Source organism: Hippopotamus amphibius, chromosome 5 (assembly GCF_030028045.1).
Source record: "Hippopotamus amphibius kiboko isolate mHipAmp2 chromosome 5, mHipAmp2.hap2, whole genome shotgun sequence".
Classification (NCBI taxonomy): Eukaryota; Metazoa; Chordata; class Mammalia; order Artiodactyla; family Hippopotamidae; genus Hippopotamus; species Hippopotamus amphibius.
Window position 1 is genome coordinate 63287805 of NC_080190.1, and position 21245 is coordinate 63309049.

A 21245-nucleotide genomic window follows, 5' to 3' on the forward strand; every position below is an offset into this window, starting at 1 on the left:
AGACCGTCGGGCCCCGCCCGGGTGGAGTGAGCCGAACTCGGCCTGGCATTTTCTAATCTTGATTTCTCGCGGCGCGGTTTCAGTGAGGGGCGCAGGGGTGACTTTTTGGATGCTCTTTCCCTCAGATCCTTGGGAAGGTCTATTCCGTTCTGAGCGACAAAGATCAGAGAGCAGTGTACGATGAACAGGGAGCAGTGGACGAAGATTCTGACGTGCTCAGCCAAGATCGGGACTGGGAGGCCTATTGGAGATTACTCTTTAAAAAGGTAAGGAACTCTGGAGATTCCCTTGTGACTGCTCCCATCATTTATTCAACAAACATTTATTAATGTCTTTAAGGCTTTGCATTTTGTGTTGCATGAGAATGAGGAATTTTTATTGGCCTCGAAATGCTAATAAACACACACACACCCACACAGAGGCATTCCTCAGGAGGTACCTATCTACCTATTGATCTTTGAAGAAGGGCAAATTTATCTGTTAGGTTGAACCATGTGTATATGTGTGTATCCATAACACATGCACGTACATACACACACACACACTCCTACTGAAATGGGTTTTTAATTTTCTGTTGATGTAGAGTGATTGTAGTGAAAGGGGGGCATTTAATTTTTTACAAGATGTGCTTTATTTTACATACCCAGATGTAGGTCCTGAGTATTTTTCTGGGTCTCTTCCCACCTTGGAAACTTCACTTAAATTTTCCTAGTCTGTAGCTTAGCAGTTGTAAAGTTTGGGTTAGAACTCTGGAAAATCTTTGGCATAGAAATTTGGTTTCTTGCAACAGTTTCTACTCAATCAACTGTTGTATTGGGGGAGAAGCATTTCAACACCTAAATATACTTTTTATTTAAAATAAAATTCTCAAAGTTAAAGCATACGTCTCATTTGTTCAGATATGTCTAGAAGACATTCAGGCTTTTGAGAAGACATACAAAGGTTCTGAAGAAGAGCTGGCTGATATTAAACAGGCCTATCTGGACTTCAAGGGTGACATGGATCAGATCATGGAGTCTGTGCTGTGTGTGCAGTACACAGAGGAACCCAGGATAAGGAACATTATTCAACAAGCCATTGATGCCAGAGAGGTCCCATCCTATAATGCCTTTGTCAGAGAATCAAAGCAAAAGATAAATGCAAGGAAAAGGAGGGTAAGATTTTGAATGCTATTTGTATCTTGACTGCTTCCAAAAAGAATTGGAAGGTATTTACAATAATGAAAATATATATAAGACTGATGGAATAAAGATAAGGGTTAAGTTGTTTTCTAGTTTTCATCTAATAAAATGAGCATATCAGCTCATGAAGAGAACCATATTTTTTCTATTATGTTGTGCTCAAGGGGATTTTACTGCGTGGATTGTTTAGATAATATCATTTTAAAGTACCACTGAAATAGTCTTCATATGGGCCAATTGTAACCTCTGAGGCATTGCCGAGGAGATAAAGTATTGGAGTCCAGATGCATAGGCTAGACAGTGATTCTTATTTGGTTAAGGGGTGGGGGAAAGGGTGACAGAGACTGTGTCTTGTAAATTCAGATTCCTTTGTTCTTGTCCAGATTGATTCTTGAGTTGGACTCAGACTATACATTTTTTAAACAAATGATTTAGCTTATTTTGATAACAGTGTCTTTCTAAACACACTTTGAGGTAGACTTTTGTGAATTATCAAGGGTTGTGGCTTGTGTGTCCTTTATACCCATATTAAACTGTGGAGTTGGTGAGGGTAAGGATGATGGCAAGGGAAAGGAGCTTAAGGATATCTGGGGTTCAGGGAGGGAGTGGATTCAAGGTAACAAACATCTGTGCCTCTGGTCTTTTGGAGAAGACCAGATTGGTATTAAAGTCACCCTTGCCTCAACCTGACTTTCATAATGGAGCTCCACAGAGAGCAGTGTACAAACTGTAAGATTGTAGCTCTTTGGTGGGTACTTTATTTTGTATGGCTGAATTGGAGGTGGAGGTAGGTCTGCAGCTTTTAGATAGACAGGGGAGAAAGCCAATGTGTGCTGAGTTGAGAGAAGTGGAATGCTATTAAGATCATCGTTTTGGCTCATAGGCTTGAATCTGCCTAGATTCAAGCTGACAGTTTAAGTTGGTAATCATTTTTTTCAGGTGAAACTGAGCACAGCTGTATTCAGTAATAGGTTATTAGCTTGAGAAGCTTCCCTAGAGTTTGGGGGGGGGGGGGGGGCGGGGCAGGAGGCTGGAGTAGTTTTGAGAGAGACTGCTGCAAACTTGGAGGCAGGGAATACAGTATTAAAAGAAATAAGTTGAATACAAGGACTGAGGGTACACAGTGGAAACCGTGTCTCTTTATTGGAAAAACAAGGTCCTAATGTATCATCACTCCCAGTGTTAATAGTATTCATTGCTATTTAGAAAATTCACTGGGGGTTGGGGCTTCTTATAGTGTTAGTTGTTGCCCTGAAGGAAAGACTGAACTTATTAACCTTTCCCAAGGTATTCTTGAGGTATTTTGGAATCATTGCCCTAGTAAAATTTTGCTAGAGGAGGTAGCTTTTGTATAACAAAGGGAGATCAACTCGATGATGGGTGATGCCTTAGAGGGCCGGGACAGGGAGAGTGGGAGGGAGTCGCGAGAGGGAGGGGATATGGAGATGTACGTATAAATATAGCTGATTCACTTTGGTGTACCTCAAAAGCTGGTACAAGAGTGTAAAGCAATTATTTTCCAATAAAGAGCTTGAGGGGAAAAAAAAAAAAGAGGTAGCTTTGAAATCCGGCAAAGAAAGGTTAAAACTGAATTTGTTAGAGTTTATCCTAACTATTCAGGGGGAATTTTAAGCCAGGGTTGCTCTCAAGGCTGCCACGAGTCACATGAGTGAATTGGGTTTCTAGAGGAGGAATCGGAGGAGCCTGTATCCTGGCAACATTTTAAGGGCATCCTTGGTTAATTGACGTTTCTTAGGTCTTTTAGCGTTTTGTTTTCCTATTTGTTACCATGTGGTTTATGAAGCCAAACTACCTGCTTATCCCTAGCAAATACAAATGGGGAACACTCAGAAATGCTTATTGGAAATAGAGGATCTACTACTTGCTGTTAGCAATGTTGCCTTTTAGTGAGCGTCATATTTATGTGGGTTTATCCTTTCAGTTTATATAATCCTCAAATTGAAGGGGGTCTTAACAGAGATTTGCTTTGGGGAAAGAGGGTGTATTTTTAGTATTTGCTAGGTTGCCATAGTGTCTCACATGAGTTTCTGTTTTAGGCTCAGGAAGAAGCTAAAGAAGCAGAAATGAGCAGGAAGGAGTTGGGGCTTGATGAAGGAGTGGGTAACTTGAAAGCAGTCATTCAGGTAAACCTGGCAGGTTGTCTGTGAAGGTTGCTGCTACTTCTTTCATGTTGAATTCCTACTGCTAATGTTTTCTTTGGAGTGTATGTACAGTGTTGTGAGCATGTTGTTTTCTTCTTTTAAGACATTCAGGTACCATATAATTATCCTTTTAAAGTATACAATTCAATGGTTTTTAGTATATTTATCAGGTTTTACAATCATCAGTATTAATTCCCAAACATCTTCATCACCCTAAACAGAAACCCCTTACCCATTAGTAGTCACTCCCCTTTCTCCCTTTCCACCAGCCCCTGGCAACCGCTAAGTACTTTTTATTTCTGTGGACAGTCCTGTGTTTTGAAAGCTTGTGTTTTAACTTCTCAAACAGAGCAGACAAAAGGATCGGCAAAAGGAAATGGACAATTTTCTGGCTCAGATGGAAGCAAAGTACTGCAAACCTTCAAAACGAGGAGGGAAAAAAATGACTCTCAAGAAAGAAAAGAAATGATGGAATTTTCTCTTCAAAAGTCCTTAGGTGTTAACTGATGCCATTGTAGGCAAGGTACAGTCAAGATTTGAAGACAGAAGTTAACCCTTGAGAAAAGTTGTCTTTCAAGCCTAAATTATTCAGATTGACTATGTAAACCAAACAGAATCTCTCAGCCTGATCTTAGTATATCTTAGAAACACCCTGACATTCTGTGAGGTCCTCCTGTGAAGGAATTTGGTGGTGATCATTGAGGGAGCAGGAGGGTATATGCTTCCTGATAGCACTCTTCTATGGGTCTTCTGTACAAGGAACTGTATCTAGAATGCAGATCTGTCCCTACCACCTTTAGCAGTTGTCATTTTGCCACACAGGAGTGAGCTGCAGGGTATTCAGTAGTGTGCGTTTATTAGAACAGGTATTCTACCTAGCCTTCTGGACACTTTCTGGACATCTGTCTTCCAAATACTTGCCAGTTTGCTTTCATTCTTTATGTTCTTGCATAGACCCTCTCCTTTTTGTTTTACTCAACCAAGTTTTGCACTCTGCTTGAAGTATATAGGAGAAACGGGTGTTCAGATAACTTTAAGCACCTTTGTAAGAAGTATACGTGATTACATAAACAAGTAAAAAATTACTATTAAGTTCTGGGGGTTTTTAAATGATCCCAGTGTGACCATTTAAAGGATGATCTAGAAAAAATATGAATGATGCTTAGGATAAAGAAGAGAGAAGAAAAGTGGTCCTAGTCAGCATTGTAGCAGATAGCCTGATTTAAGTCTCATCGAGAGATGTTGTAGCCCTGCCTATAACTGCTGAATGTCCATAGTCAGGTCACTGAGCTTGTCTGAACTTGTTTTCTCATCTATAAACAGGTGAGGGAGCTGGGCTAAATGTCTTTTTAGAGGCTCCTTCTGACTCTTAACTCTAACCTTGAAAGGCAAGCCGTCTTGATCTAGTGGCTTGTTATCATGTACTCGTGGTATTGATTTGTGAGAATAGTACAAGAGATTTTCAGTTATATTTAGTCTATTCATTAGAGTATATAGAAATTTTTTAGGGACTGTTCAACTTAAAGTCTCTGGTTTGTAAGCTAATATATTCAATACCATATGCATAAAACAAGCCTTTTACTAAGATTCATGTATCATAATTTATCTGAAGTAAGCACATGACACGTTTTCAGTTTGTGGTTACAGACAGGTTAAAAAAACCTCTAACTGTGTTAAAAGTACAATTTAATGCAGGTTGTTTGAAGCATCTGTCTTTATATGATAGCATTAGAACACTTTGAAATAATAAAATTATCTCAATTTATGATCATTTGAATTTATCAACTCTGTTAACAGTAAGATCTAAAGCCAGTATGATCATCAAAATTAAAATTCAGTGAAATTTAAATAAAATAAATTTAAGCCATAGTTAAAACCATTGCTGCATTCATGAATGCACCCAGGAAAGGTCCATGTGAAAATTTGGAGAATGTCAAAGTTCTCTTCCTTTGCTTTTAGAATATGTTTATACTGGACTAATTTGCAGGGTTTCTGAAATTTTAAGAAGTTGTGTCTTGCTGGCTTACTAACAGAAATATTCTATAAGGTTTTAAATTGCCTTTTTCGGACCTGCAGGAGAAAATCTGGCAAGGTGAGTTTAATATTTGGGGGAAAGAAAACGACCACTAAAGTACTTTAAGAAGGAAAAAAAAAAGAAGAAAAGAAGCATAACCTGATATGAAGAAGGCATTGTGGGTTAAGCTATCCTATCTGAAAAAAAAAATCCATTATGATTTATTACATAGGTTACTTTACACCAATGCTCAACATTTATGTCTTTAGTTACTCACCCCTGCCATATCTATCTGCCTATAGGATTGGACATCTAAAGAGAAAACTTTAGGAATGATATCTGATGAGTAGCTCAGATTTTTGATAGCACTGTCTCCTAAAAATGACTTAAAAGTGAGTACATCTCTCCCAAAATTAACACAAGAAGTATTCCGAAGCCAGTGATATCAGTTTGCTACTTTTTGTGTATGTATACTCTGATACAATCCTGTAATAATTGAACTGATGATTGTTAACAGACAACATGAGCAGTGATTTGGAGGAAATTATTCATTTGTTACCTCTTTGGGTACAAATTTTACTGTCCGATGAAATGGTTAACTTATGCTGAAAGAAGAGAGTAACTGGAGATAGAAACAGTACCCATGTAATCTTTGGCCGATACTGTTCTCAGTCTGTTGTACCAAAATAATTCTTCATGAAGATGGTTTCAGGTTGTCTCTTGTATACAAGCTCTGCATCATGAGATGACTGAACACTAATTTGTGAAATCTTCGCACATGTTCCCTGCAGGCTGATGCAGGTTCTTCTCATTTGCCCTATGGTCCCTGCCTGGTTCTAGTGACTGGTCCACCTCTGTTTTGAGATTTTGTAGATCCATGTAACTGAGGACCTGTCAGACAAAGATGACATCATAGAGTAACATTAGTAGACATTCTAGATCTGACTGTCTCAAGTTCATATGTATGGGCTTTTTTGCTCCACTTTTCAGTTAGACTTTAAATTTGGAGTATATATTTACCAAGTATATATTTACCAAGGCAATAAGAACCATGTTTGCATGTTTTATCTTGTAAAAACAAAGAAACAAAGTCTATATTAAGATATGAAAGCAGTAACCTAATTTTAGAAAATAGGCACTAATTAAAAAGGACTAAAATCTCTGTTTCACTTACCTAATATTATACTAGCTATACTTGACCATCAGCATGGCCAAAGGTAATAACAGTAGTTCAGAGACAGTAGTGCTTCTCTGAGGACTGAGCCAAGAATCTGCTGAAAGCATTCAAAGACTACCAAACGATGTGACTAGGAACTGAACTAAAAGAATTCACTTGGACTGCAGAGAAGGTTTGAGGCAGATTACTTTTTAATGTGCTTGCTGATTAATCTGATTATTAACAGGAAACATTTCAACTGCACAGTAGTTCTAAATGTCATCTGTAACATAAGGAGAAAATGCCCTGATGGTGGTGAGAAGACCATTATAGGAAGAATTAAGACATCCTTAAATTTTTTCTCATCACTCATATGAAAATAGAAACTATAGAATGTAAATTAGAAGACAAAAAAGTTAATGGGATAGGATCAGACTCCTTGTGTCTTGACATTGTGAATTTCTTTTCTTACCTTGGCCTACCAGCTTAATTTACCAGAGCAGTTTAATCCATAGCAATATAGGTTTTGCCTACATAATAAAATCCATGCAGTGTTTGAATGTTATGAAAATGACTTATTTGTCTTAAATTTTTTAGATTAAAAACAACAACAACAACAAAGTACTGTTTACTCTGCCAGGATGGCAAGAGGTTAATTTATGTATAAGAAAACAAATCTGGAACTTCTTGGTTTTGAGCAGTTGAGTTCTCTATTTTTTTAATTATATCCCGTATTCCAAAATGAATTTGAGGTGACTTACAAAGATGTAGGAAAACAAAATATAATAAAATCTGGAGGAAGGAAAAATAAGCATGAAAAACAGCAGGGTCTTAACCACATGTAGTAAAATAAGAGCCACGGCCCCACCTGTCCCTGCCGATCCCCTACCAGGTCCGGCCTGATGAGGATACTCAGCAGCACATGAACGACGATACTTTGTATCTGGCTGAAAAAGAGAGGAGATGAGACCCTTCTTACAATGCGACTTCTACGAGAGGAAAATGTGTTAGTTGGTTTACAAGAGAAAACCTTGAAGTCGGACAGCAATGTAATTGGCACCGTCTGCCAGTCTGAGGGACAAGTTGGCTGAGTGCACTCTTACGTTCCAAGTAAAAAATTCTAAGCCAGAAGCCCACAGAGCCATTGTTAACTTGTAAAAATTGCAAGTTCTACAGCTTTATTAATATTCCTTTAAGAAAACTTTAGCATTTATAATCCCTATGGTTTAATATTTCTAAATACTTATAATTGGCTGTCAAGGGAATTTTAGTCTGATTTCCATTGCCTACTGACTGTTTAAAACAACAGAACAGAATCTTTTCAGCAACACTGAAACATCCATAATTTTACCTCCATGCTTGAAATGTGACTCTCAATATGGAACTCAAACATTTCAGAATTACCCCAAGGGATTTAAAGGTTTTAAGATACAATTAACATATCTAAATGCAGATATCAAAAAAAAAGAGCTATCAAAGCCATCCCACTGTTACTTCTAGAATAAAACACATCCCTCTCAGTTTCCTATCAGCGTTGGAATTGAGAGGTTTGAGCTTTTTTTTTTTTTTCTCCTGATGAAGCCCCATGATTTCTGTCAGGGATCAGCAAACTTTTTTTTTGTAGAGGGCCAGGTAGTAAACATTTTAGGTTTTGTGGTACATACTGTCATTGGAACTATTCAGTTCTGCTGTTGTAGTAGGAAAGCAGCCATAGTACAAAATTGAATGAGCGTGGTGGCTCGGGTCTAAGAAAACTTTATTTACAAAAACAGGCAGTAAGCTAAACAGCCCATGAACTAGGATATAAGCAAGAAAAGATTCTCCCTAGAGCCTGCAGAGGGAACATGGCTCTACTGACACCTTGATTTTGGACTCAGTAGGCTCTGGAACTGAGAGACTAAATTCCTGTTGTTCTAATAGAACAATACCACACAGTTCTAATTACCACCCAGTTTGTGGTAATTTGTTACGGCAGCCCTAGGAAAATAGTACAATGTCCCATTCATTTATTACCCTCACCACTCTCCTAAAGGAGGAAAGATCGTATAGTACTTTAGGCTGATATGGTTTAAGTGGGTTGCAAACACCACCCACCATCTTGAAAACTGGTATAGGTTATGGGTTCCTGGGCCCTAAGTGTGGCCCCAGTCACTTCCCTAGACTCTCCAGGTCCTCTTGCACAAAGCAAATGAGGTGAGCTGAGTTCCTGGCTTATAATTTGGGCAAGGTCAGTGCATGACCACCGATCTCCCAATCAGGTTTTTTCTATTACTTGTTTAAAAGTAAAAGGGCTACTAAATGTACATCAAGTGGTAAGGCAGTGTCAGTATTTCAAATATCAATTAACAAAAAACCCTTGAAAGTCTTAACTCTCCCATCCACCAGTCCTCATACATAATCTGATACCACTTTTTGTGTAATTCCCTAAGAGCAGTGTTAGAGGATGAAGTTAATGCTAATCTGATATGCACTGGGGTTTAACATATTTTTGCTTATTAGAAATATCTAAACTTTAAATTGTTTAAAATTTGCAATTTATGTATAAGGCATTTTACCTTATTTTTACAACTTAAAAGAATGAGTGATAGAAAGCAGTTAGTTTCAACAAAATATACTTAAAACTTAAAACACTGTTTTTATTAGAACCTCAGCTTTTATTCTTGAGTTGATTAAGCCACCATGTAAAGCCTTAAGTCTGCCAGACTATTTTTTTTCCCTTTCCTCAACTATCAAGACCATAGAGGAAGTATGTGACTCTACCAGAAATGACTGAGTTGTATTGGGCCTGGAGAAAAAGTCAGGTAAAAGGAGTCTCTCCTGGGGCTGCTGATGGTTGGGCTCATCCACCACTGCACTTCGAGCTCGATTGGAATCGCCATGGGTTTTCTGCAGAAGAGACAAAAATTACAGAAACAGTTAATTTGTAGTGGGGGCTGTGCATGTCGTATATCAACCCTAACAGGTATGGTAACTACAGGCCAAGCTGCTCCAATTCCATTGTCATAAATCAGAATTCAGTTTGTACTTTTGACAAAATATGCAGTAGTGTAAGTCAAGACCAGAGCACAAATCCTGCAGAATTACTGACCATGAGGTTTTATAAACACATGGAAAGGCAACAGGAAAGAGACATACCATTTGCCTTTGTGGCCCCACAGTGCTCAAGTGTTCCGCTTCAGCTGTGCCAATAGGTGGCAGCAGATTATTTCGACTCAGGGGCAATGGTGAGGGAGAGGAGAGTGAGTCGGCTGCCACTGGGCTGCAGATCCCACCAGCAAAAACCAAGATATGAAAGCATAAAGTTATAATGATATAAGCAAACTGATTAGAATCAAATAAATTGAGCAGATAAGTTTAATGTCATGTACAGAAAGCTTTAAGCTGCCTACATTTTTAAGTGAAGAGATCTCAATGAAAGGATTTTGGAGAATTAAAGTTCTGGGTTTTCTTTATAGTATTTTCTTATTGTCTGTTGTAACTTCATGCTGAGCACACAGCAGAAGTTGACCCTTTCTCCCACAGAGAACTGGAATAAGACAATTTTCCCTATCTTGTGTTGTATTTCTCTGATGGTTATGGATTTGTAATTTCACATCTGATGGAACTCAACAGTTCTGGGCCTTCTTATTGTTCTTTTCACTAAAAACTATAATTCCCAGGTAAAGTTCCTAAACTTATATTTCCTTCCATGGGATTTGGAGCAGTTTGCGGTATTATTCATGCCTAAGACAGTAATTAAAGCTGAATGATACTTTTCATGTCCCAGAAAAAAACAAAGCAACTTACTTTTCCACTTTGAAAAAAGTACTGTCACACAGATGAAAGATTAATTATACATCAAGACCACTCATAGCCAAATGAATGTATAGCTATATCAGTATAGATATAGCTACATCAACATAATAAAGAGCAGCTGAGGAGAATCCTGGTGTCCTAACAAAGAATTTTGGTGGTTTTGGATATCTAGTTTAGTGAGTCTATTGGGATATATTATAACAAGAAACTGAAAAGTCAAAATCAAGAAACGGGTGAGAAGTACAGTGACGTGCTTGATTGAGAGGCTGAATTCAAAACACATTTATGGTGTTATTATCTCATACCCTTGATCAGTCTTAGAAATCAACTATCCTAAGATGTTTTACACATCAACAACCAATGAAAGAATTTTATTCTAAAGACTTAGCTTGGTATTTTTTGCACAGTGAGGCTCTGTGTCTAGGGAATGAAAGGTGGGAAAGTGAGAACATGTTTAGTATTATTTCCTGAGATGTACAGGGACATATTTCCTGGTGTATAAGCAACTACTTATCTGAGGTTTATAAAGTTTTCATTGTCAATGGAATGTGTAGATCCTAATGGTACACAAAAATGTTAAAGGAGAATTAATTATTATTAAGGGAAGAATTTCACTGAGCATGTTCCAGTAAGGAAAATGTTTTAATAAAATACATGTCTTTTATTCCTTTGGTGAGTTCTGCTGAAGTAATCTAGCCAACATTTTATTTGTAGAAATATAAATCTTTAGCTAAATCAATAGGAAGATCCAGTATATCTATATTTCATTCAAATTTAACTCCATTTTTTCTGTATTATATTTAAACCAGTGTGCAATTCATCATACAAATATGTAATGATTACTGTCTAGGCATATATTTCAATCTTATATGTAAATTCATTCTCTATGTAAAATTCTTCATTAGTTTTACCATAGATTCCAGGAATTCTGCTTTTGAAACCTACACTCGGGATCCTCTGAGTATTTCTTCCATAGGTCTTGGTGTTCCAGCGCGTGAATGGCTTGTGCTGATGGGTTGAAGGGTACGTGGTGGGGGATTGCGTCTCCTGGCGGACTGCACTGTACATGACAGAAATGATGTACTAAGCTTCAGGGCTCGATTTGGCCAATTTCGTGTTGAAAGGATGGTACTGGACCCAGGCCTCATAAGTAGCTTGCCATCAAGATCTCTAGTGGCCAAATATCAGAAACCCACAATGAAATCAAGATTGCCCTGTACAGGGAGTCAGAACTCAAAGGGTAAAAAGCCTTAGACTATAAAATATATTCAAGGGAGAAAAAAGCAAAAAGAGAAAACAATAAATAACCTAGTTTTAGAAGTTACATAATCTAGCTCAGGCATGAGAATATGTACCTAAAAGAAGGACATCATTTTGTCTTACACATAATTTATTAGAATGGAGACTTGGGAAAGCAAATTCATTATTCACCAGCCATCACATTCACTTCTTCAGTTACCAGTAAAGACTAACCTGTAGGGTACCTACTCCAGAGTGCTTCCTGAAAGTTAACCTCAGGGACTGTGCTTCCTACCATGTTTGAGGCATTCTTTTGTGCTGATCGAATGTCACCAGAAAGACTTATTTGAAAGGCCAATACTACTGCTTAGTAGTGATGTGGCACTAGTGTGACTCCCACTGCAGAGATTAAAATGCTGAGCTAGTTGGAGCCTACAGGGGTAGGGGTTCTTTGAAAAGCTGGGAATAGGCAAAGGGTCCAGACCTTTGTGCAGCCCTTGGCAGGAGGTCCCCATTTGCATAAACAACTGTGAAATACAACACTTTTCTGTAAGTACTCTGATAAATAAGATACTATGCTTAACAGTTCAGTAGCCTAAACTCTGCCCTGCAGATTCAGGGACTTTGTTTTTGTGTTTTAAGCAGATGAGAGAACGTTTGATTCTATCATAAGGCACCTAAGAGATAGTATTCACACCGTGATACGGAGGGAAAGTGAAAGAATAAAGCTCTGCCACGTGCTCTTGGCTTTCAGCAAGTTTCTCGATCTTTCAGGCCACTTTGGTGTCCTCTAGTGCAGAATATGCCTCAGGGTTTGGAGAACTTTGAAGGAAAAATGCCTATCACAGAATAGGGCTAAACCTTGAGCATTACTCATAAGAGATCTCTCTGGTCTTCTAACCATTCACTTAAGCCTTTTCTTTACACAGCGTAACTGCTTTCTAATTACAGGGATTTAGGCCTTAGCTGCTCTTTGTTCATCTTTATTTTTCCTCTGGACTACTTGTTCATAACTGGATTTATCACCTCCACACTTCTAGATCAACCTTCAAATCTGACCTCTTCTATGTGGCCCATTATGTAAACTCAACACATCCCAAACTCATCTTCCCCCCGCCCAGCAAGCTTCCCTTGAGCTTGAATTTGATTTCTTTTACAATATCTCTGAAAATATTTCATTCCTGTTTTAGTCTTTGCTACAACTTGAGAATAGACCCATAGCAGCCTGAACTCCTGCATTAGGCTCCTTACTTTCAATTCTTCCTGCTTCAATCCAGTCTGTGTTCTACTGCTGTGAAATCTATCTTTCAAATTCCTGATTTAAATATATGTGCTCCCCAAATGAACTCATATATTGCTGATGGGAATGTAAAATGGTACAGTTCCTTTGGAAAATTGTATGGCAGTTTATTATAAAATTCAACAAACACTTAACCTATATTATAAAACTTTCACTTCTAGATATTGAAAAACGAGATCATTGGTCCACAAAAAAAAGACCTGTGTAAGAATATTTACAGTGCCTTTTATACATAACAGCCCCAACCTGGAAAATAGCCCAAGTGTTCATTAACAGAAGAATGGATAAACAAATTGTGGTGTACTATTACAGTAGAATACCACTTGGCAATAAAAGAGAATCACATGGATGGATCTCAAAAACATGACATTCAAAGTCCTCCATAGTCTGGTCCCAAAGTTCTTTAATTTCATAGTCTCTTCTTTCCCACTGATCACAGCATGGTCTATTTTAGTTGTAGAAGATTGTCAGTGGTCTTAGATGAGAACATTAAAGTTCTGACCTATTGCCTCCTATCCTCCTACAGGAAAAATAGTCTACTTTCTCTTCTGAATATTTTCCTGTCTCCAAACCTTTTCCCATACCATTCCTCATACCTAGAATAGTCTTGCTGCCCTTCTCTGCTTATCCAGACTTCCATCTTTCAAGGACAAGTTCAAAGCCTACACTTAACCCACGTTTCCCTTCTTTGGGACTGCCATAGTGCTCACACTGAGTACACACACTTGGCACTCAGTCACAGGAATGCTCTGTATGGTTAGGTCTCTTTTTACCTGTGTCTTCTCACCAGTTATTTTATCAGCTCCTTGAAGGTGGAGACCATTTTCTTTATATGTTTTTACTCCCCAGATGTCTCTGGTTGCTTGGTAGGTACTCAATACAAGCACGTTGATTGACTTTGCTTTCCTTTTATTTCTCAGTGATCTACTTAAACTCTATAGTCTTAAAATTTTATACTTCTTACAGTAGCTTGTCCATTAGGGAGAGATTTCTTGGCTGTAGAGGCATCCCATGAACCAAGAGACCATTCACGTTTGGCTGATGACCACTTGCTGCTTGACAGAGACTCCTCTACATATCAAAAGAAGTTGTGACTCATTATTGGTTGGTGAAGAAAGCAGCTTGGTTTTCCAGCTTTGTCAAAAGTTAATATTTCCAAATTAGGTAATTTATACATTTTTCTCCTATGCCTTAACTTTTGTAACATCTTGGCCAGTATCCCAGCTGGGGCCCCAAGTCCGCTGGCAAGATGACAGGATCAGAGTGCTTTCTTCTCCATTTCTAAATGGAGAAGCCTGATCAACTTAGATGAAAGCAATTAATAGCCACTCTCATGGGGAGAGAGGACCTTTATTATTATCATTATTTATATTACACTAGAAAACACAAAATATGGGACAAAACTGGGGAGAATAAGGGTAAACTCTAGTATAATCTCTTACCATCCATCATACAGTCCTATGCTCTGCACAAACTAATGCTTTCTCCTTCACTACACCTGGAACAGTCAGCTCCCAATAATAACCTAAATTCTTAAGACTTTATTAGAAGGAGTTAATCTTATTTGTTCTAATGTTAGCGGGATTTAATCTTGGACTGCCACTGCCACCTTAGTGTCCCATTTATTTTCTCTCTCAGGTTATCAGTTCAGTGCCCTTTCTGGCCAGTGCCTCCTCTGCCACACTATGCATTTCCCTCCTACTTTCTCTCAAGAGTGTCTGGATTATTGCTTCTCCTTCCTTTGGTCAATAACCAGAACCATGGACATAAACTTTTCAGGGCTTAGGCTACCTAAATCATAACCAGGCCAGTTCAACATGTAGAAGTATTTTATTACCATCATAGGAATATTAGATTATTACCTGGATCATCTTCCAGTGTGATAAGGTATAGGCCTTGCTGAGCTTATTTATTTTTTTAATTGAAGTATAGTTGATGTACAATATTATATAAGTTACAGGTGTGTACACTGTTGTGATTCACAAGCTGAGTTTACTTTTAAATAACCCTTTTTAAAATGTAGCTGCACAATATCTGACCAGTATACCAACAAAGCAAATACTAGATGTGGTACTAAACCCAGGCTCGATGAACATGCCCCAAGGATTAGAATCCTTTTTCTCCTTTTTATCCCTCCCCTGCGCCCACATTTTTTTTTGCTACAAGTAACACTGGGAAGCTATCATGTAGGAACTGGGGTTTACCTAAATAATTACACAGGGATAAGACCAGGCTTATCAGCCTTCTGCAAGAAATGGCCATCTCTGTTTGCTTGTCTACAGACTTATTTGAACCATTTTCTCCTCCCTTTGGTTTGCCTTTTATATCTGGTTATGCTTAGTAAACATCCAAAAAGCAAAAAAATTAACAGATTCAAATATTAAAAATAAAACAAAAACCAGGTAGCCTGAGATAAGAGAAAAAAGGGGAGAAATCAAAAGAAATTCACAGGACAGAATGTTAAGGCCATAGAAAATCTGAGATTGGTCCCTCTTTTCCTCAGATCTTTCATTCTTCCCAAAGCAGACTTAAGCTGACCATATAGCTGAGTCTAGATTGCACAACTTGTAGATGCCTTTTCAGAAGAGCTGACTGAGAATTACTTATCAACTCCAATTTGCTATTAATTTTTTAAGGTGAAGTTAAACTTATCTTTGCGAAGAGTCATGGGATTGCTGTGATAAACACATAACTTTACTGGGGAAAAAAAAGAGATAGTGATATAATTAAGGCAAATAACTGAGTAAGCCTCCTCTATAAGAACAGTCCTAGGTTCGCCAATACATTCCCCTGTGGGACTTACCAGATTTGAGGTAATGGACAGCACCTTAGACTGTGGCACTCGAGGTAAGACCAAAGGTTGTGGTTCACTCAGCACACAGGGGCTTTCTGAAGCTGGTCTGGTGATTGCAACATTACTCTCATCATCTGAGCAAAAGAACAGAATCTATTACCCATGGATATCTTCAGACCCACAGCAATAGTGCTGTGAAAAAAAATCTCCCCTGAGGATTCATAATATCAAGCTAGGCTTCACTCATCTTTGCAGGTCAATTTCATACGACCTGCCCAGTTCAAAAAAAGCCCTTTTAAAACTGTGAATTTAAAGTGATTTTCCAGGCTGGTGATGCCTATTGGTGCCTGGCAGAAGGAAAAGCAAAGATTACTAGAGCAAAGGTGTCTAAGAGAACATTTGGAGATTGAGGGAAAAGTTCTACATATGTAGTGTCCAGAATTGTGGCCTCTAGCCACATGTGGCTGTAGAGCATTTAAAATTTGGCTAGTGTGGGACCTAATCAAACTTACAAGCTTTTGCACAGCAAAGGAAACCATAAACAAAACGAAAAACAGTTTACAGAATGGGAGAAAATATTTGCAAATGATGCAACTGACAAGGGCTTGATTTCCAAAATATACCGACAGCTCATACAACTCAACAGCAACAAAAAAACCATAGCCAATAATGAGCAGAAGCCCTAAATAGTCATTTACCAAAGAAGGCATACGGATGGCCAATAGGCACATGAGAAGATGCTTAACATCGCTAATTATTAGAGAAATGCAAATCAAAATTACAGTGAGGCACCACCTCACACCAGTCAGAATGGCCATCATTAAAAAGTCTACAGACAACAAATGCTGGAGAGGATGTGGAGAAAAGACAGCCCTCCTACACTGTTGGTGGGGAATGTAAATTGGTGCAGCCACTGTGGAAAACAGTATGGAGGGTCCTTAGAAAACTAAAAATAGAATTACTGTATGATCCAGCAATCCCACTCCTAGGCATATATCGGGACAAAACTATAATTCAGAAAGATGCATGCACCCCTGTGTTCATAGCAGCACTATTCATAGTAGCCAGGACATGGAAACAACCAAAATGTTCACTTCATCAACAGAGGAATGGATAAAGAAGATGTGGTACATACATTATATACAATGGAATACTACTCAGCTATAAAAAAAGAACAAAGTAATGCCATTTGCAGCAACATGGGTGCAACTAAAGATTATCATACTAAGTGAAGCAAGTCAGAAAGAGAAAGACTAATACATATGATATGACTTATATGTGGAATCTAAAATATGACACAAACGAATCTCTATGAAACAGAAACAGAATCACAGACATAGAGAACAGACTGGTGATTGCCAAGGGGAAGGGGTTTGGGGGAGGCATGGAGTGGGAGGTTGGGGTTAGCAGATGTAAGCTTTTATATATAGAATGGGTGAATAACAGGGTCCTACTGTATAGCACAGAGAACTATATTCAATATCCTATGATAAACCATAATGTAAAAGGATATTACTTTATATATGTATATGTATATATATATATGGATGACTGCATCACTGCTGTACAGCAGTAATTAACACAACATTGTAAATCAACTATACTTAAGTAAAAAAAAAATTTGGCTAGTGTGATTGAGAATAGAATTTTAAAGTTTATCTAATTGTAATTAATTAAAATAGCCACACGTGACTAGTGAAACCTCATGCCCATTACCACTGCCAGTTTTTGTAAATAAACCTGTGACAGTAGTTTGTTTATTCTCATTACTGTATATTACTTCATTATATAAATATATCACATTCTGCTGTTGGGAATGTTTGGGTAGTTTCCAGTTTATGTTTTCCAGGACATAGTGCTCTCATGCACATTCTTATATATGTCTTTGGGGAAGATGTATACTGAGTATATAGTAGTGTATACAGCCACACCCACTCATATACATATTGTTTATGGCTGCTTTCAAGGGCAGCATTGAATAGTTGAACAGAGACTGGATGGCTGGCAAAAACTAAAATATTTTCTGTCTGGCTCTTTATACACAAAGTTTGCTGACCCCTATTTTAGGACATTTCAGTCAACCCACTAAACCAGTCACAGATCCTCCAGCTCCATTTTAAGATCACTGTCTTTTTTCAAACTTTAACTCTCAAAATCACAATAATAGTACAGTGAAATAACCTAAATTTATGGATGCACGGAAAAATAAACTAAGGATATTAATTCATAGCCTAACACTGGTAAATTGTGAAAGGTGAAATGAAAGTTTTCTCTGATAGTTCAGTGGTTGATACTGAAAACAAGTAATTCCTTTATTACCAGTATTTATTATTATTGGAGTTTGGATATGTTTCTGGACTTTATCATCTGTCCTATATCTCCCAAAACTTCACCTCACAGAATATAAAGCAGTTAGTTTTGAAAATGGTCTTAGACCTACTATGCTCCAAAGCCAGCTTTAAAAGGGAACTTAACATGCATACAACAGAGTGGTTTTTTTTTTTTTAAAGAAACTCATATAGGCAGTATTGAGTATGGCAAATGTGGAGCAACTGGAATGCTCATACAACACTGGAGAGACTGTAAATAGGTGCATTCACTTTGGAAAAAAATTTGGCAGTATCTACTGAAGTTAGAATAGCATATCCTATGACACAGCAGTGCCACTCTTATGTACCCAGTATATATGTTTACCAAAAGACATATACAAGAATCTTCATAACAGCAGTATATGCTGGCAGACATAAAGTGGAAACTACCCAAATGTCCATCAACAGTAGAATGTGCAGCTATGAATATACTAAAAACCATTTATTGTACTGTTTAAATGGGTGAATCGTATGTTATGTGAATTTTATTTCTCAATAAAATTATTTTAAAAAACCACAGTAGAATGTGATATATTCATACAATAAAATACTACATAACAAGATGAACTATTGTTACATGCAAAACAGTTCAATCTAATAAACATAATGTTGAGTTTAAGAAGCCAAATGCAGAAGGGTACATACTGTATTAATCCATTCTTAAAAGTTTTAAAACAGCCAAAACTAATCTGTGGTACTATAACTCAGGATAGGGTTACTTTTGGGGAGTAGGAGTTTAGTAACATGAAAGTGGCTTCTGAAGTGTTGGTAATGTTCTGTTCTTGATTTGAGCACTGGTCATACAAGTGGATTCAGTTTTTAAAAATTAATCAAGCTTGGAACTTCCTAGGTGGTTTAGTGGTTAAGAATCTGCCTGCCAATCCAGGGTACATGGGTTCGATCCCTGCCCCAGTAAGATACCACATACCATGGAGCAACTAAGCCTGTGCACCACAACTATTGAGCCTGTGCTCTAGAGCCCATGAACCACAACTGTTGAGCCCAGGTGCTGCAACTGCTGAAGCCCATGCACCTAGAGCCTGTGCTCTGCAACAAGAGAAGCCACCACAATGAGGAGCCCGCGCACCACAATGAAGAGTAGCCCCCACTCGCCGCAACTTGAGAAAGCCCATGTGCAGCAATGAAGACCCAATGCAGCCAATTAATTAATTAATTAAAAAATTAAGCTTGATATAGTAAAAAGTTTTTTTTTAATGTATTTTCTGGATTTCTGCTTCCAGCCAAGATGGAGTAACAGGGACTGGCTTTACTCTCCTGCTTAAAACAACCAATAAATCCGTGAAACAATGGTTTTTAAGACACTGGGTATCAGGTAATGAAAGATAGTGAACTATGAGATAGTAAACACATGATGCTAGCCATGCAACTGCCTTGAAAGAGTTTCCAAGAAATGACACAAAGAGGGAGAACAAAGGCAGAGCCTGGTGGACTCCTTGATTTGAAAGCCCAGAGAGACCAAGACAGCTGGTTCATCGGACAGAGTACAAGAGAGGAGAACAATGCACAGAAAGAGAACCCAGGATATCTGTAGAATGTGGGGTACTCAAAGGGGTATTGGTCACTGCATGTATGAGAAAAAACCACCTGAGGCTAGGAAAGAGAACCAACTGAAAGAATTAGAGGGAATAGTGCCTGCTCCTACCAGCCATACTAGAAAAACTCATAATTAATGGGACATTGGGGAGAGTACTTAAGATAATCTTGCCTTGGTATCTGGGGAATAATTAGCTGGACTGAGCAGCCTGTCTATAACATCATAAAAGCAAGATCAGAAAGGTTCAAATTTTTTCCAAGTAATTTAACTGCATTCCAGGAAAAGACCAAGAAGATGCATACAAATGAAAAAAAAATCAACTCTCAATAAGATAAAATTCACAGTGTCTGACAGCCAAAGAATACCATGCAGGAAAACACCACTTAGGAGAATAATCATTGAAGCCAATCCAGAATTCATACACACGTTTGAGTTATCCCATTTTTTCAAAAAGAGACATGGAAGATATAAAATTCACCTGAATCATACTTTCATAGAAAACAATGAGTAGAAGAATACACTGGATGAGCTTAACAGTAGATTCAACATTGTAAAAGAAAATATTAATGAACTTGAAGGCACAATAGTAACTGTCTAAAATGAAATATACAGAGAAAAAAATTTTTAATTAAAGCATCACATTGAGGGATCAGTAAGCAAATGGACTAATATATATGAGTAACTGGGGTCCTGAGGGATGGGGGAGAGGGGGTGCAGAAAAAATACCTGAAGAAATAATGGCTGAAAAGTTTCCAAACAATGAAGATAATAAACCCACAGATCCAAGAAGCTCAACAAACTCCATGCAGAAGTAACATGAAGAAAATTACATCAAGGCACACCATAGTCAAATTGCTCAAAACCAGTGATAATGAAAAAAATCTTAAAAGCAGCCAAAGAAAAAAATACATGAACACAGGAACAAAGAAAAGAATGACATCAGATTTCTTGTGCAACTGAGAAGACGTTGGAAACATCTTTAAGGTACAAACAGAAAAAGTGTCCACCCAAAATTCAATACACCACACAACTATCCCACAAAAATGAAAGAAGAATAAAGAAATTTTCATATCTCAAAAGAAAGAATTTCTCATCAACAGCCCCACATACAAAAAATTTTAGAGGACATCTCTCAGGTTGCAAGACTTTTTAATTTTTAATGAGATAAAATTTGCATAAAATTCAGTTTTTAACCATTTTACAATATACAATTAAGTGGTTTTTTGTATATTCATGATGTTGTGGAACCATCACCACTGTCTAATTTCAGAAAATTTCCATCACTCCAAAAAGAAACCCCATACCTCCTAATGCACCTTTTCCTCCATCCCCTGGCAATCACTGAACTACTTTCTGTCTCTAAGGACCTCCTGTTCTGGAGATTTCATCTTAATTGAATCATACAATCATACACTATATGGCCTTTTGTGTCTGGCTTCTTTCACTTAACACAATATTTTCAAGGTTCATCCATGTTTTAAGATACATTATTACTTAATTCTTTTTTATGTATGAATAATACTTCATTGCATGATGTGTTAGTTACTCAGGCTGCCATAAAATACCACAGATTAGACAGCTTAAACAACAGAAATTTATTTTCTCACAGTTCTGGAGGCTAGAAGTCCATGATCAATGTACTGTCAGGGTTGGCTTATTATGACTTCTCTTCCTGGCTTC

General features: G+C 37.8%; 2 protein-coding genes across 10 annotated transcripts in view; one reads left to right on the plus strand and one right to left on the minus strand.

The window, feature by feature from the left end:
- The window catches only part of DNAJC9 (DnaJ heat shock protein family (Hsp40) member C9), a 38508-nt gene that overhangs the window by 1017 nt on the left and 16246 nt on the right, over positions 1–21245 (plus strand). For 2 of the 3 annotated variants that reach the window (XM_057735861.1, XM_057735862.1), the window contains exons 2-4: positions 126–266; positions 900–1154; positions 3239–3325. In XM_057735861.1, coding sequence (XP_057591844.1) covers positions 126–266; positions 900–1154; positions 3239–3325 — 483 coding nt within the window. Of the gene's footprint in view, positions 1–125; positions 267–899; positions 1155–3238; positions 3326–3692; positions 4430–21245 lie in introns of those variants that run through there. The other variant, XM_057735860.1, reaches the window with a different exon arrangement.
- Positions 5891–21245, minus strand: part of FAM149B1 (family with sequence similarity 149 member B1) — a 59163-nt gene continuing 43808 nt past the window's right edge. Inside the window, exons 8-14 of one of the 7 annotated variants that reach the window (XM_057735853.1) lie at positions 15651–15775; positions 13812–13918; positions 11254–11478; positions 9649–9772; positions 9274–9399; positions 7382–7460; positions 5891–6248 (exon numbers count right to left, since the gene is read on the minus strand). In XM_057735853.1, the coding sequence (XP_057591836.1) occupies positions 6175–6248; positions 7382–7460; positions 9274–9399; positions 9649–9772; positions 11254–11478; positions 13812–13918; positions 15651–15775 (860 nt within the window). In that variant the 3' untranslated portion in view covers positions 5891–6174. Of the gene's footprint in view, positions 6249–7184; positions 7461–9273; positions 9400–9648; positions 9773–11219; positions 11479–13811; positions 13919–15650; positions 15776–21245 lie in introns of those variants that run through there. The other 6 variants (XM_057735854.1, XM_057735852.1, XM_057735859.1 and 3 more) reach the window with 6 other exon arrangements.